General features: G+C 47.7%; 1 protein-coding gene across 1 annotated transcript in view; it reads right to left on the bottom strand.

The window, feature by feature from the left end:
* The window catches only part of LOC309636698 (transmembrane 4 L6 family member 1-like), a 30459-nt gene extending 18200 nt beyond the window's left edge, over window positions 1–12259 (bottom strand). The window contains exon 1 of the mRNA XM_082410100.1: window positions 7137–12259. Within this exon, the coding sequence (XP_082266226.1) occupies window positions 7137–7394 (258 nt within the window). The 5' untranslated portion in view covers window positions 7395–12259. The remainder of the gene's footprint in view (window positions 1–7136) is intronic.
* Window positions 12260–13947: the final 1688 nt, after the last annotated feature.

The following is a 13947-nucleotide window of genomic DNA, read 5'->3' as shown; positions in this document are numbered from 1 at the left end:
TGCCTTTAGTGGCCAAGCAGGTAACTTTTTTTTTTTTTTTTTGGCTGAGTCACGTGGCTTGTTGGATCTTAGTTCCCCGACCAGGGATTGAACCCGTGGCCCCTGCAGTGGAAGCATGGAGTCCTAACCACTGGTCCACCAGGGAATTCCCAAGCTGGTAATTTTAAGTAAGAAAACGTGTCCTGGTATAAGACAATAGGGAGTGGTGGGGACTGTGGAGAGAACGGGAGGATGCATACCCCTCCTAAAGGTATCCAATTCCTGGTAAAGCAAAACAGACAGACACTGCGCCAAACTCTGGCCAACTCCCAGGTGTTTTGCAAACTTTAGGAAGACTTGATGGGGGCCGGGGCAGTGACACAGCATCTAGTAAAAAGAGAACCACGGTTTTAGGACTTGGCGGTGCGTGTCTGCTGTGTTGGGGAAGAGTGTGCTGAGTTTGCCTTATCATCAGCTCTCTTTAGTGGAAATGGGGCAACTCCGTAACACTAGGTACAGTGATGGTTAGGCATCCCTTGCTCCTGCTCTCTTACAGTGGCCATTGAATGAGCACGATCCGTGAGCCAGGCTTGGGACCGAGTGCTCTCCACATGATCTCCTACAATGCTCATCCTAACCACAGGTTGTGGCTACTACTGATATCCACATGTCACCGAGAGAGGAACTGAGACTTGGAGAGACAAGTGCCTTGCCTGAAATCTCTCAGCTGGCCTGCTGTAGAGAGTGTTTCAAACCCAACTCCGTTTGGCTCCCACCACCCTGCATACCACGGCCATGGACACAGGGGAGAGAAAGCCCTGCGTTCCCCGCCCCCCACCCCTTTTCCTGGCAGGAGTATTTCTCCTTGGTTCTCCTTGGGATAACTACACTGACATTTTTATCAATTGAGCTTTGGTGAGCTTGGTTAGTGTTGATCAGATTCCCTGAGAGGTTTTACTTTGTGCACAGACAAGATAGAATTCCTGATCTGCAATGCTGCCCATCAGACCTTGGCCAGAACTGACCCCACCAAGGCACTGCCCCTCTGAGCCACCTCTGTCTGCTGCTTTGGGCATCTTTTAAGCATCAACAGATGAGAGCCCAGAGACCTGCATTCTACACCAGGCTATGCCGTACACTAGCTCTATGATCTGCATCCAGCCTAACCACTCTTGGATCTCTGTTTTAACTCTATAAAAACAACAAGGCCCTACTGTATAACACAGGGAACTATATTCAATATCCTGTGATAAACCATAAGGGAAAAGAATATGAAAAAGACTATATATGTACTACTGAATCACTTTGCTGTACAGCAGAAATTAACACAACATTGTAAATCAACTATACTTCAATGACATCTTTTTAAAAATTTAAAAGAAGAAAAAAGAAACCAGGGACTTGCTTAGGACTCTGTGCTTTCACTGCCTTGGGCCCAAGTTCAATCCCTGGTCAGGGGAACTAAGATCCCACAAGCCACACAGTGTGGCCAAAAAACAAAAACAAACAAAAAAATACCAAAGCTGAAGGTGAGATGGCATAAATCAAGGCTAGATGAGGAATAAAGGGATGGTAACTTTCATTTGCAGGAAATGACATCATACAAAAAAATCTATAAAATAAGAACTGTTAAAATATTGATGTCTAAGATTCTTTCCAGTTCAAATATTCAGTTCCAAGATGCCTTAAACAGTACGATTTTTGAGCTGAGGAGGTGAGAGAGGAGAAGAAGAGCATTATTAAGGGTCTGCCAACCCACTCTTTCCCTTTCCCTTCCTGGTCTTCGGCCGTATTTTCTTTCTTCCCTACACTGATATAAAGCAGGTCACATACCTGAATTCTTAGCCCCAGAGGAGAAGACAAAGATCAGAACTGCTAGTGCTTTCTGCGGACCTCACACAAATTACTGAATGATGGTATACCCTGCACTGTTTATTGCACGAATGAGGCATATTAAAATTTTCTAGGGAAACCTGACTGGTGTGATGGGCGTGTGTATTTCCCATTTATTCAATGAAATATATTTCTTTAAGTGAAGTATTTTCACAAAAATCTCAGATTCTCAAAGTTCTCTCATGGTAACTCTGTGCTGGGATATAGAGCTGATGGGAACCTCCCAGGTAGGAAGAGATGGGCCGGGACTCCTGGCTTCCCTGGGGGATGGCTGAGGGCAGCTTTGAGCCTCAGGTCGCTGTACACTCATAACCTGGAGAAGAGGTAATGCTCTCCCTTTTTTGAGTTTCTTTTCCTAGTTCTGATGATTCTCTGGCAACAGGAATTACTGATTCTTCTGTCTTATTGCTGGGCCTTTGGGAGACCCAAAGCTCCCTTGAGTCAAATGGGAGGGTCAACTGGAGATTGTGTGGCAAGGGTACAAGTTTGGGCCTGACAAATGAGAGCTTTTGGAACCACCCTGGAGGAGGTGGGCGCTAAGAGTGTTTCCAAGCACCTTCTGGGGAGCATAGCTTGGCATTTCCAGCAAACCAGGCTCCAACAAGGGGGTCAGGATGAAGCGATGGGTTCAAGTCAGAATTGTCACAGCTTGGTGGCACCTGGGCATGCTTCTCTCCTGCTTAAAAGTTCTAGTGGATGCTCATTTCTCCCCTGACCTCATTTCCTACCCTCTCTTCCAAATCTTTTTTATGTGGTTCTAGCTATATTGGTTTTCTTGCAGATCTAGGAATTATTCAGCCCATTCCCAGCTCAGGGCCTTAGAATGCGCCAATCCCTCTGTTTGGAATGCTCCTCCCCCAAATATCAGCATGGCTATTCTTCACTCATTCAAGTGGCTTCTCAAACACCACCTCCTCAGACAGTATCTTGCTATCTATCTATTCCTTTACTCTATTTTCTTCCTAGTCCTCACCACCTGACATCACCACACAGTTGATTATTTATGATCTTTCTCTTCTCCCTAGGAGAGTAGGAATTTTGTTTGCTTTTTTTTTCTCCACTGTATCGCTAATACCCAGAACAGTGCTAGCACATAGTAGATGCTCAATGAATATTTGTGGGTCAACTACTCAAGGGTAAGGGGCTGGCTCCTCAGCATGGTACACAAGGTCAAACGGAATGTTGCCCAAGTCTGCATTTCAGCACCGTTTCCTATCCCTTCTTCACGTAAGCAGCCCTTGCTCCAGTCACACCAAACTGCACAGTTTCCATGAATGCATCGTACTCTGTGATGCTCCTCTGCCTTTACACAAACTGCTTCCTCTGCTTGGAACACGCGCCTCCCTTCTCTGCCTGGCAAATACCTACTGATTCTATAATTCTATACAGTACAGCTCAGATACTTGTTTCTCTGGTATGCCTCTCTTGGTTCCCAGAGGTAGAGTTGATTGTTCCCTCTCCTGCAGACTCCAGGCCTCCACTGTGGCAGGTACTCACCCCACTGGGCTGAATTAGTTGTGTGTTTTCCCATCTCCCTTGGTGAAGGAACCTATAGGGACCATCTCTGCTGGGTCAGGCGGACCCCCACCTGTTGCAGACCTTCCACCTCCAATCAGGCCTCAAGTGATCCCAAACCACACCACGGACTAGTTCTAACCTCTCCCTCCTAATGGTCTTGCCAAGTCTGCAAATAATATTGCTGGAAAACAGCCATTAGTTACATATGGAAAGAAACTGGGGCCCTGCATCTCAGTCCCTAGAGCAACCAATTCGGTTTATGTCATGCTTGTCCCAGGTGCCCTGTTTTAACCACAGAAGCCCGCCAGGCATTCTGGGTTGGCCTGTGGCCTCATGAGAACAGAGAGTTGTTATTCTTGTCCGTGGCTTTGCTGAGACCACTAGTCTGCTGAGGTCCCGAGGCTGCCTTCCAGCAATAATATGGGGAGGTTGCAGGGGACCTCCCTGCCTAGGAGATGATATACTGCTGGATGTGACTTTACACACCATGGCCGTGAGCCCTGTGTGTATAAACTCAGCCCCCGAGTGGCTGACCTCCTGGCAGGGAGGGTGGGGAGACAGTGACTCACGTGGTCCGGTTTTTCTCTCTCATCTGGAAAGCAGACTTTCTGGAGCAGCCCCCCGCAGGCACTTTCCTATCTCGTTTCATCAGGGCATGTACAGAGCAGGGCTCTGCTGCCTTAGCTTCACACGTGCCATCTTTTTCTCTGTGTCCCGTGTTGCAAGCGCACGTGTGCATCAAATGGGAGAAATGGAGAGATTATGGGCTTTGGGCTCAGATGAGTGTTTTGAGTCCTAATTCTGCTGGGCGCCCTCCGTGTGGCCACAGTCAGATGACTTAATCTGCTTGGGCCTCATTTCCCTACCCATAGGATGGAGGTGATGATCCCACCTCACAAATGAAATAACATGTGTGCAAGCATTTGATACACTCGAACTCTATGTGCAAATGCCTGTTACAATGATTATTAAAGGGCAGGAACTGTGAATTCAGGATTTCTCCCTTCCATATCCTTACACAGTGTTTGGCATGGAGCTGATGGTAAATGGATAGTGTGCTTGTCATTGCCTGCAGTGTCCCTTGTGGCTTTTGAGATCCTTCTGGCCTTTTTTTTGTTATCAGGAAGGCAGCTCTGCCTATTGGCTTCTCTTCCTCCGTTCAGAGCCCAGCTCCTCACCTCCACACCTCCCTCAGTCCTCTGCAGTCTGGGGTCCCCATCCTCCCTCAGGACCGCGCCAGCCAAGAGCCATCAGCACCTTGCTGGGTACCAGATGCTTTTCAGGTCCCAGCTCTGTCCCTTCTGCTGCAGTTGACACTGGGATTCCTCTCTTCTTCTAGAAACTTTCTCTCTTCTTTTTTCCGACTTTTCTCACTTTCCACTTTTTCGCTTTGCCTGAAACTTTCTAGCTGTTTTTCTCAGTCTCCTTCCTCCCCTCCCCTCCCTTTGCATACTCTCAATTTGAAAGGTTCCCTGGGGTTTTGACCTGGGCTTCTTTCTCCTCTCAGTCAGTTCACGAGCCCTGGGCAAACCCACTGTCCCGGAGTTCTACATCACCTTTCCATGGTGGTTCTCAAGGTTACCTCTCCCCAGGTCTCCAGTCCCAGCCCAACCATCCTCTGCTCCTTCAGTGGGGACGTGGAACAAAGCTCAGCCTCTGCCCTCCCCCTGAGGTTCCTGCCCCAGGGAACGCCTCCACCATCTCCTCGGGTGCTCAGGCCAGAATGCCAGAGCCACCCTGACTTCTCCTTGTGCCCCCTTACCTCCATCACTCTTCAGATCCTGCCAACTCCACATTTCAAATGCACCTTCCTCTCTCCAACCTCATGGCCACTGGCTTAGTTGGTCTTAGAGCCAGGCATGAGTGAAGGCATAGAGTAGACACTAAAGTGGACTGAACAAAGAAAAGGAAAAAGGAAGAAAAAGGAAAAGGAAAGAAAGAAGAGAAAAGGGAATGGCTCATTGGTTTTTATTTTATCCAACTGCATGGACTGGTTTGGTCCTGTTTATTTTATCCCCATTTCGCTGTGAATATACAAGTGTAAGCATCTTTTTAGGAAATCCTGGGAGGTTGTGTTGGAAAATTGGAGTGAGGGTTGGACAGCTGGCTGGTATTGAGGGATGCTATGCAGACAGGGTGTCTGGTCCCTGCCTGAGCCAGGCTCCACTCTGCTTTCCCCAGGACCAGGGAATGTCCTCTCTGGGTCACTCTCTTTCAGTGAACCTTCTGAGATTCTGCAAATAGGAAGCCTAAATTCCCTCAAGCTGCTCAACACCTTTCAATAGTCACTGTATTTGCTCATCTATATCTTGAGAGAACTTGGGTGCCGATGTACCTATACATTCTACAGATGAGGATAGTGAGGCTAAGGGGAGTTTAATGATTTGCTTGGCGGTGGAACTGAGAAATGCAAACCTGTCCTGCAGAAATAAGCAAGGTAGGTAAGAGGCAGGACACCGGTGCTTGGCTGGGTCCAGGGAGGAGGTGGAGGAACTGGTAATCTGGGCCAGGAAAGAGGACAGATTGCATTTTACTGGCTGCACGTATGTGTGGGTTTCTCTATGTATGTTATCTCATTTAATGCTCCCCACCTCCTGGTAAGATGGTGTGATTCTCCTTTTACTGAAGCTCAGGGAGGACACACATCTGGTCAGGACAGATTCATGATTTGAGCAGGGTCTGTTAGACAACTAGGTCTGTACTGCCTCTTAGGTAGGGCTCTGAGCTGAGAAACAGACAACCTTTGCTGAGGCATTGCTGATTTAGAGGTTCTCTTGGGCAGGAAGAGAAGGCCCAGCTCTGCTAGGATGGGAGGGGCAGGTAGCCATTGGATGAAACTTGAGACATCACTGCGTCTATTATTGTGTGGGGAGGAGAAACAGGAAGGGAGGTGGCCACCTTTTTCTGAGGGTTCTTTATCCTTTATACATTCATCCTTCCATTTGCTGAGTTCCGTGCCCGGCACTGGGGTCTCACATTAACCCATTATCTTTTCCTAAGGGACCCCGGATGCCTGGGAAAGGAGGAGCCAGATGAAAATAAAGGTGGGAAGGAAGGAAAAACACTCAGTGTCTACCTTGGGGGCAACGGATTACAACTTGTGGGCTAAATCCAGCAGGTTGCCTGTTTTTATAAATAAAGTTTTATTGGAACACAGTTCCGCCCATTTGTTTACATATTGTCAATGGCTGCTTTTTGCCCTAGGACGGCAGAGTTGAGTAGTTGAAACAAGAGATCACATGGCCTGCAAAGCTGGAAATAGTCACTCTCTGGCCTTTTACAGAAAAAACTTGCCAACCCCATAATCTAGCCAAGGGAAGCCTTGATGGGAGCTACACAATTTATTTTTCAAGATGACCCCTTGGAACCTGATGACTTGACAAATGCTCTGCTGTTGTGCTTTTCTTAATGCATATCTTTCATAACAAGCTAAGCTCTAGGCTAAGCCGGCACTTTGTTAGGTAGGTAATTTAGAGGCCACAGTGAATGAGACTTGGACTGTATCCTTAAGGAGCTCACAGCTAATGGGGGAGGCGGGCACATACAGAGATGTTTGCAGTACAAGGTGCCAGCGCGGAGGGTGTTTATGTATCACGTGTTGTGGGGTACAGAGGAGGAGCAGCCGGCCATGCTCTGGGGACCCTAGGAGCGTGGTCCCATGAGGAGATGAATTGCTCTGTGACTTGAAGTTTGTTTAGGGGCATCATTCACCTGGAGGAGGTAAGGTAGTTAAACCTCATTCTTACCAAGAGTCCAGCTCCAAGAAAGCCGTGGAAAAACCAGACCAAGTCTGTGATCTTGGTAGGCTCCAGCACCTGTCCGCTGGGAAAGTACAGCAGGAGGTTGGCGATGATGGCGGCGATGGCCAAGGCCAAGAGCAGCAGGCCCGTGTACCTGGAGCCCGTCTCAGAACACATGGTGAATCCTCCCTGGAAGGGAGAAAGAAACAACCAACACCAGGAAGCTGCCTGCTCCAGGCACTGCAGAATCAGGAGAGAGTGCATCAGCCTCAGAGCCCCAAGAGAAAGATGGCGAGTCCAGCTCTGCCACTGGTAAGCGGTGTGACCTGGGGAGCCAGCCACCTCACCGCTCTGAGCCTCAGTTTCCTTTGTAAAGCAGAGAAAACACTGACTTTACAGATGGTGGTGCGTGGACTAAAGGAAGTAAAATCAACATGACCGCATCTGGCTCTAGCAGATGTTCAATAGGCTTTCTTTAAAGGATTGGGGCAATTGAGGTGATGTTTAGGAACTTGCTGTTACCCTGTTCGGGTTCTTTCATCCACTCCCAGAGGAATTCCCCTAGTGATTATGAACTAGATCCTGATCCAAACCCTGTGGCTCCATCACTTAGCAGCTGTGTGACCTTGGGCAAGTTGTTTTACATCTCTCGCCTCAATTTCTTCATCTGCAAAATGGGACTGACAATAGCACTCACATTATGGAATTGTTGAGGGTATGAAAATAATATTTTCAAAATGTTCTCCTACAAGGCTGTCAATGTGTGGTAGCTGGAGAAGAAAGAACTAAAGGGAATCTGAATCATCTTGGCCTCTCCTTTTATTTACGTGGAAGATTTCCTCTCTCACTGTCTTTGTCAACTGAGATTATTGAGCCTGGAGATTTCTCAGAAGCCAGGCTGGAGGCACATGGAAAGAGGGAAAGAGGGAAAGGTTTTGCATCTTGTTTTTTTCTCTGCATAATGATGCATGTTTTTTCTCCTGGGCATAAATGAGTTTGGAGTAAACTCAGTATCTTGTTCGCCGGGTGAAGGCTGCCTGAGCAGCGTGAGCCCTGGTGCTCTGCGCCGAGGTCCAGGGGCTCCAGAATGTTCCTCTGAGACCCAGGGAAGGGCTCTTGTTTTGTGTTAGGTGGCGCTCTCCCAACAGCCCTTTGTGCCCATTCTTGACTCAGATTCATGCTGAGATTGTTAACTGACTCCTGAATAGCAGCTCCTTCACTACCAGGCTCCCAGACACAGAGGCCTGGTGCCATGAATGGCCCTTCCCACGGTGGGCGTTGGGTGGGGAACAGGGGGACCTGGAGCAATTTGCAGAGCCAGGGACCTCTTTTCAGGGACAAAATTGAGAAATGTCCAGCCTTAGCTTTCTACTCCCCCAGAAGAGTTAAAGTTATTAATGCACAATGGCTTAGGCAGGGTGGTAGTGCCTGGGGTCTTATTTCTATCTGATATCCAAGTTCAGGGCTACAGAAAGCTGATGCCTGAATGGGGCGCCGCCTCTGTTTGGATGAGGGAGGTTGAAACTGCTGACCTCACTCGCATTATGATCACTGAGAGTAGTGGTAATGAAAATTTAACACTTACGGGGATCCCATACCGTATGAAGAGCAATAATAACACACAGCTACCTCCACTCGTCCAGACACACGGCATGCATCATTTCATTTAAGCCTCAAACATCCCCATGAGCTAATAGCTCCCTAGCTCTGAGAGGAAACAGGCTTATAGAAGTTAAACAAGATTGCAGGGTCTCCCCGCCCGTAAACGTCAGTGCCGACCCTCAAATGTAGGTCTGCCCATGTCCGCTTCTAGCTATTCCCAGTGAGGGCAGATGATTAACAACTGGGAGCACTGAGAATCCAGTGCTGTTGAGCCTTCTTACATCCTGCAAAAGGACACAAAGCCAAAAGCTCCTGTTGCTCCTTGACACCTAGATGTCCCAGCTCTTACAGTAACAAATACAGTAGTGGTCACCCTCCTGGAAATCTGCAGATCTTCTTAGGAGGGAAGGGAGTAGGGGTTGAGACTGTGGCCACATTTGGAAAAGGGGACCATGTAGCATCCAAGGTTGGCACCGTGAACTAAAAATGCCACCTGCCGTATCAGTAAACAAAGGATGTTGCAGCCATCAAGCCATCACATTATAGCCATCCTGACGGTGAGCCCTGAGGGAGCTGAGGACGGAGGCAGGATTTGCCCCCTATCTAGCCGTCAGCCACTGCAGCCACCCTTGAAGATGGGCCCTGAGGAGACTCAGGATGAGAAGCACAGGATACTGGCCCCAGATAGCTGAGGTGCATATTAAAGGAATGGTTTAAATGAGCCCAGACTTTGCATCTTCCCATACTTAGAAAAGCGCTAAATTCCTTAACTTGAAATGTCTGGTTTTCTGTCATTAACAGTCATCTTTTGATGTTCTGTCTACCTGGTCTTTGTTGCAAAAACTCCTCTATATCCTGGCTCCCCCTCTTACCTCTTCCGAGTGGTCCCTCAGAGTTATCTGAGATGCTGTTCCTGGGCTTAAGTCCTCGGTTTTGTCCGCTGAATAAAACATAACTCTCAAATTTTAGGTTGTGCATTTTTTTCAGCTGACAGCACTTAATTAAAACTGTGAGAAGCCAGTCATTCTCTTGGGCTGAGAATGTTAGAGTTGCTAAGGACTCGTGGAAATTTAGTCCCTCCCTTTTCTGGTCAGCATAGCCCTAGAGAGTTGAAATAACTTGTTCAAGGTTATATAGCTAGGGAGTTGGAAATCACAGCAAAAATAGCTGCAGTCCTGTTCACAGGCATGCTGCCACTCGATCCTTTAATAGTTCAGTGACAGAAACATCACGATTATGCCTATTTTATTCATTTATTCATTTGCTGCTGGACATTCTGAAGCTCCGAGGAACCCAGGAGCCTGTAACGGGCCAGCTCGTCTTCTGAGGCTGTCCGGTCCCCATAGCTTGCGGCCTCAACAGGTGGGACAAGCACAAGCCCTTGAGTTCCCTGATCACAGACTTCACATCAAATAATCTGTCTCATGCTCCCTGTATCATCGTATTCATATGTGTCAGACAATGACACCCTACGTCTGGGTTTGTTCAGCATGGTTTTGCTGCACTGAGGTTTTAGGCCAGCTGTGCAGCTCCAGGCTGTGGGGACTGGCTTTCAACACCAGTCCTGCCCAATCTCAAGCAGAAACACACAGACATACCCGTCCACCCAGTACCTGGTCAGCAGGGGTTGGGCACAGGCCCAGTGGGCGGCCTCCCCTGGGCAAGGCACCCCGGCCCGGCCAGGCCAGGCCAGCAGCAGTGTTGCAGTTCCAGAGAATCTAGCTCAGCCACTGGAAGTTTCTGGGTGAGCCCTGGATCCTTCCGCTTTTCAGGAGGCTCAAAGTGAACACTTAATAGACGTTGGGCGGCAATAGGTCCCAGGCACCAGGACAATTTCTGCATCTAATCACAGCTGTCATCTTCTCTTCCCTGAAGGCCCCCTGTGAGGAGGTCTCTTGTCTCTTTAGAGTCTGAAGGCCTTTCCAGGTCCTTCTGAGGCCCCTCAGCACGACAACACGCTGAGCTCTGAGGGGCGCAGGGCTCCCCTCTTCCTGTCTGGACCCACGTCTCTCTTGCTGTCCCCCAGTCTCGGCAAAGTGGCTCAGATTCCCCCAGTGAGAGCCAGCACTTCCTCCCTCGCCAGGCGGCCCCAGGGGAAGGGCTCAGCCGCCCAGCCACAAAGGCGTGTGCACTTACTGCGCTCCGTTCCTCCCTCTGGGTCATTCCTGATAACCTCTGAAAAGTTTCCCTGGCGGATGTGTTTCCACCCAGCTGAGACGGAGGAGGGGAGGGGATGTGGGTGGGCAGGGAGGGCCCACCAGCCCTGCGTGAACACGTGTGGGGAAGGTCCCGGTTACTGAGCGGGGAGGGTTGCAGCAGGGCCTCGCCACCTCTCCATCTTCCAGCTCCCTTGCTCCAGACCCCGAGCTGTCGGCTAATGGCGTCTCACATAGATGTGCAGTGCGGCTCCCTGGCTGTGCTTTGGTCTTCCAGCCAGACCTGATTCCCCCAGCCAGCCAAGGAAAGGAAATGGATTGTCAAGTGGGCCCCCTCCCCCTTCTCACCCATCCCGCCAGCCCCTGATGCTGTGAAATTGATGCTGCAAGAGATGGAGGAAGTGTAACCATGTGGGGCTCAGGGCCAAGAATCTGGTTACCTGGTTGCCCAGTGGGATGAGCCCCAAATGGCACTGGTCGGCCTCCATCTCGGCTTTCCCAGTCGGTGAGCAGTGTAGCTGCAGGAGAAAGCCCTCTTTGTCTTTGGTCTTTCGCTGCCACTCCTTCCTGCCCATGGGAGCACATTTCCCTTTGGTCATCTACCAAGTTTTATTTTTCCTATACAGTGACCCCCAGGGTGCTGTGAAACCTCTGAGAAAGAAGAACCAAGTGATTCTATGATCAGATACCTGGCTCCCAAAGCCTAACTGCATCGTAATTGGTAACCCACCTTGGCAGCAAAGTGCTTTGCTATGCTGTGCCTAGACTGCTCTGTCAGCAACCCCAAGGGGCTGTCAGGACGATATTATTTTTTCCTCATTATTCAAATGGGGAAACAGGATCAGAGAAAATGTGACCTGCCTAAGGTCAGGGAAACCAAGAGAGAATTCATGGTTCTCATTTTTGTGCTCTTCCTGTGGTACTGAGATTACCTTCTGACCTTGAGCTCTTCCACCAGAGTACATTCTGGGCACTTGGGCTCCGCCACACTGCTTGTCACCCAAAGAGTGTCCCTCAAGCCTGGAGGGAACTACTTTTGATAAAGGCGTGACTTTATCTGGTCCCCAGGTCAGTCTGGTAGAGGCGGCGTTTGGAAGATCTCCTATTCAAGGCTGCAAACGTCTGTACTATTTGATGCCTTTTCACCAGAGCAGACTGCCTAAGGGTCAAAAATAATGCAAACATCCTCCAAAGCACAGCATTAACCTCATTCCTAGAGGAATATGCTTCCAGGAGCAGACAAGGAGCGATGGAGAAATCTCACTTGCAGTTTGTGAGAGACAGAGGTAACAAGATAAAAATTTCAACCAGGCCGTTATAGTATGCATGTTGTGTATATATATATATATATATATATATATATATATATATATATATATATATATATATACAATAACTTACATCCTTTTAAAATTTTTTTTATTTTATATTGGAGTATAGTTGATTTACAATGTCGTGTTAGTTTCAGGTGTACAGCAAAGTGAATCAGTTATACATATACATGTATCTGTTCTTTTTCAGATTCTTTTCCCATATAGGTTATCACAGAGTATTGAGTAGAGTTCCCTGTGAATAACTTATATTCTTTTTTTAAATTTTTAATTGTTATTGGGGTATAGTTGATTTACAATGTTGTGTTAGTTTCTGCTGTACAGCAAAGTGAATCAGTCATACATATAATAACTTACATTCTTGAATCAAGTTTTTTGATTTATAAAGTTTCAAATACATTTACTATAGCAACTCTGTGAGAGAGGTGTTCTTTTACAGAGGAGAAACCTGAGCTTCAGAGAGAATTTAAAAATTGCCCGAGGTCTTACAATTTATTCATAGATGGAAGATGTGGAACTCTAACCTAGGTGTCTGTGTGCTCGTTTCACTCATGTCTGAATATTGTCCACATAATCACTTACATGTTCATGTGTGCTTGTGATTATATCAGTATATCTCAGCACATGAAACACAAGGCACACCCACAAATGTTAGACTCGTTAACACATCATGGGGGTGATGTGCTCATCGGGTCTGCCTCCTGGGTTAACAGAACCCTGGCTGCAGTGGTCCAGTTCTCTCTGTCCAGACATTGATCACAATATATAGAGATAACAGAGAGATTTCACTGATGTAATTATTAGCACGAACACAAATAGACGCATAGCTCTAACTGAGTTCTGTAGAGAGTTCTCCCACATTTCCAGTTCCATCCCTCTAAAGATACGGTGTAAATGCACAGCCAAGGAAGTGGTTTCGCTGGGGTCCAGTCCGAGCTTCCTCTCCTCCCAGGCCCTGTTGATCCTCTGTTACATTTCTTATGATGTTCATGTCTTATGCGGCTGCATAGCACAGAGCCTTTGCGCTTAACTTTCTTGTGTTTCAGTTTCCTTATCTCTGAAACGGAAGCATCATAATAATAGGATTGTAACCCTCATAACTCGTAGGGCTGTGGTGAGGATGCAAGTTTCCTGGTACATGCAAATCCTATTTATCAGTGGAAAGGTACAAGTCACAAAATGTACTGTGACGGTCCCTGATGCAGATTAAACGATCAATAAGTGTTACCCACTCACGTCATGCCAGGGAGCACTGACTACTAAATCCTTAATCATACTCTCTGCGTCAGTGTTTCCATTTAAGAGCATAGACTCTGGAACCAGATGGGCTGATTTCTCATCTCAGCTCTGCCACTTAGTTGCTGAGTGGTCAGGACCAGTTACATGGTTGCCTCTCCAGGCCTCAGTTTTCTCATCTGTAAAATGGGGATGATAACATCTATCTCACAAGGTTATTGTGAGGATTAAGTAATTTTATGTAGTAAACTGGAAATGTGGGAGAACCCTGTACAGAATTCAGTTAGAGCTATGCTTGTACTTGCGTTTGTGCTAATAATTACATCAGCGAAATCTTTCCGTTATCTCTATAAAGTACTTAAAACCATGCCTGGCACAGAGTAAACGCTATGCAATATTATTATTAAACACACAAAATAAGCCCTGGAGGAGTTGTGGTTTATCCCTTTACCAAAGGATCTGGTGTTCAGTGAGCCCCCATAATAGCACTAA

This window comes from Balaenoptera physalus (assembly GCF_965194825.1).
Source record: "Balaenoptera physalus genome assembly, chromosome: 10".
In the NCBI taxonomy this organism is placed as follows: Eukaryota; Metazoa; Chordata; class Mammalia; order Artiodactyla; family Balaenopteridae; genus Balaenoptera; species Balaenoptera physalus.
The sequence above is the reverse complement of the archived record's forward strand: the minus strand, read 5'-3'. Positions and strand labels throughout refer to the sequence as shown.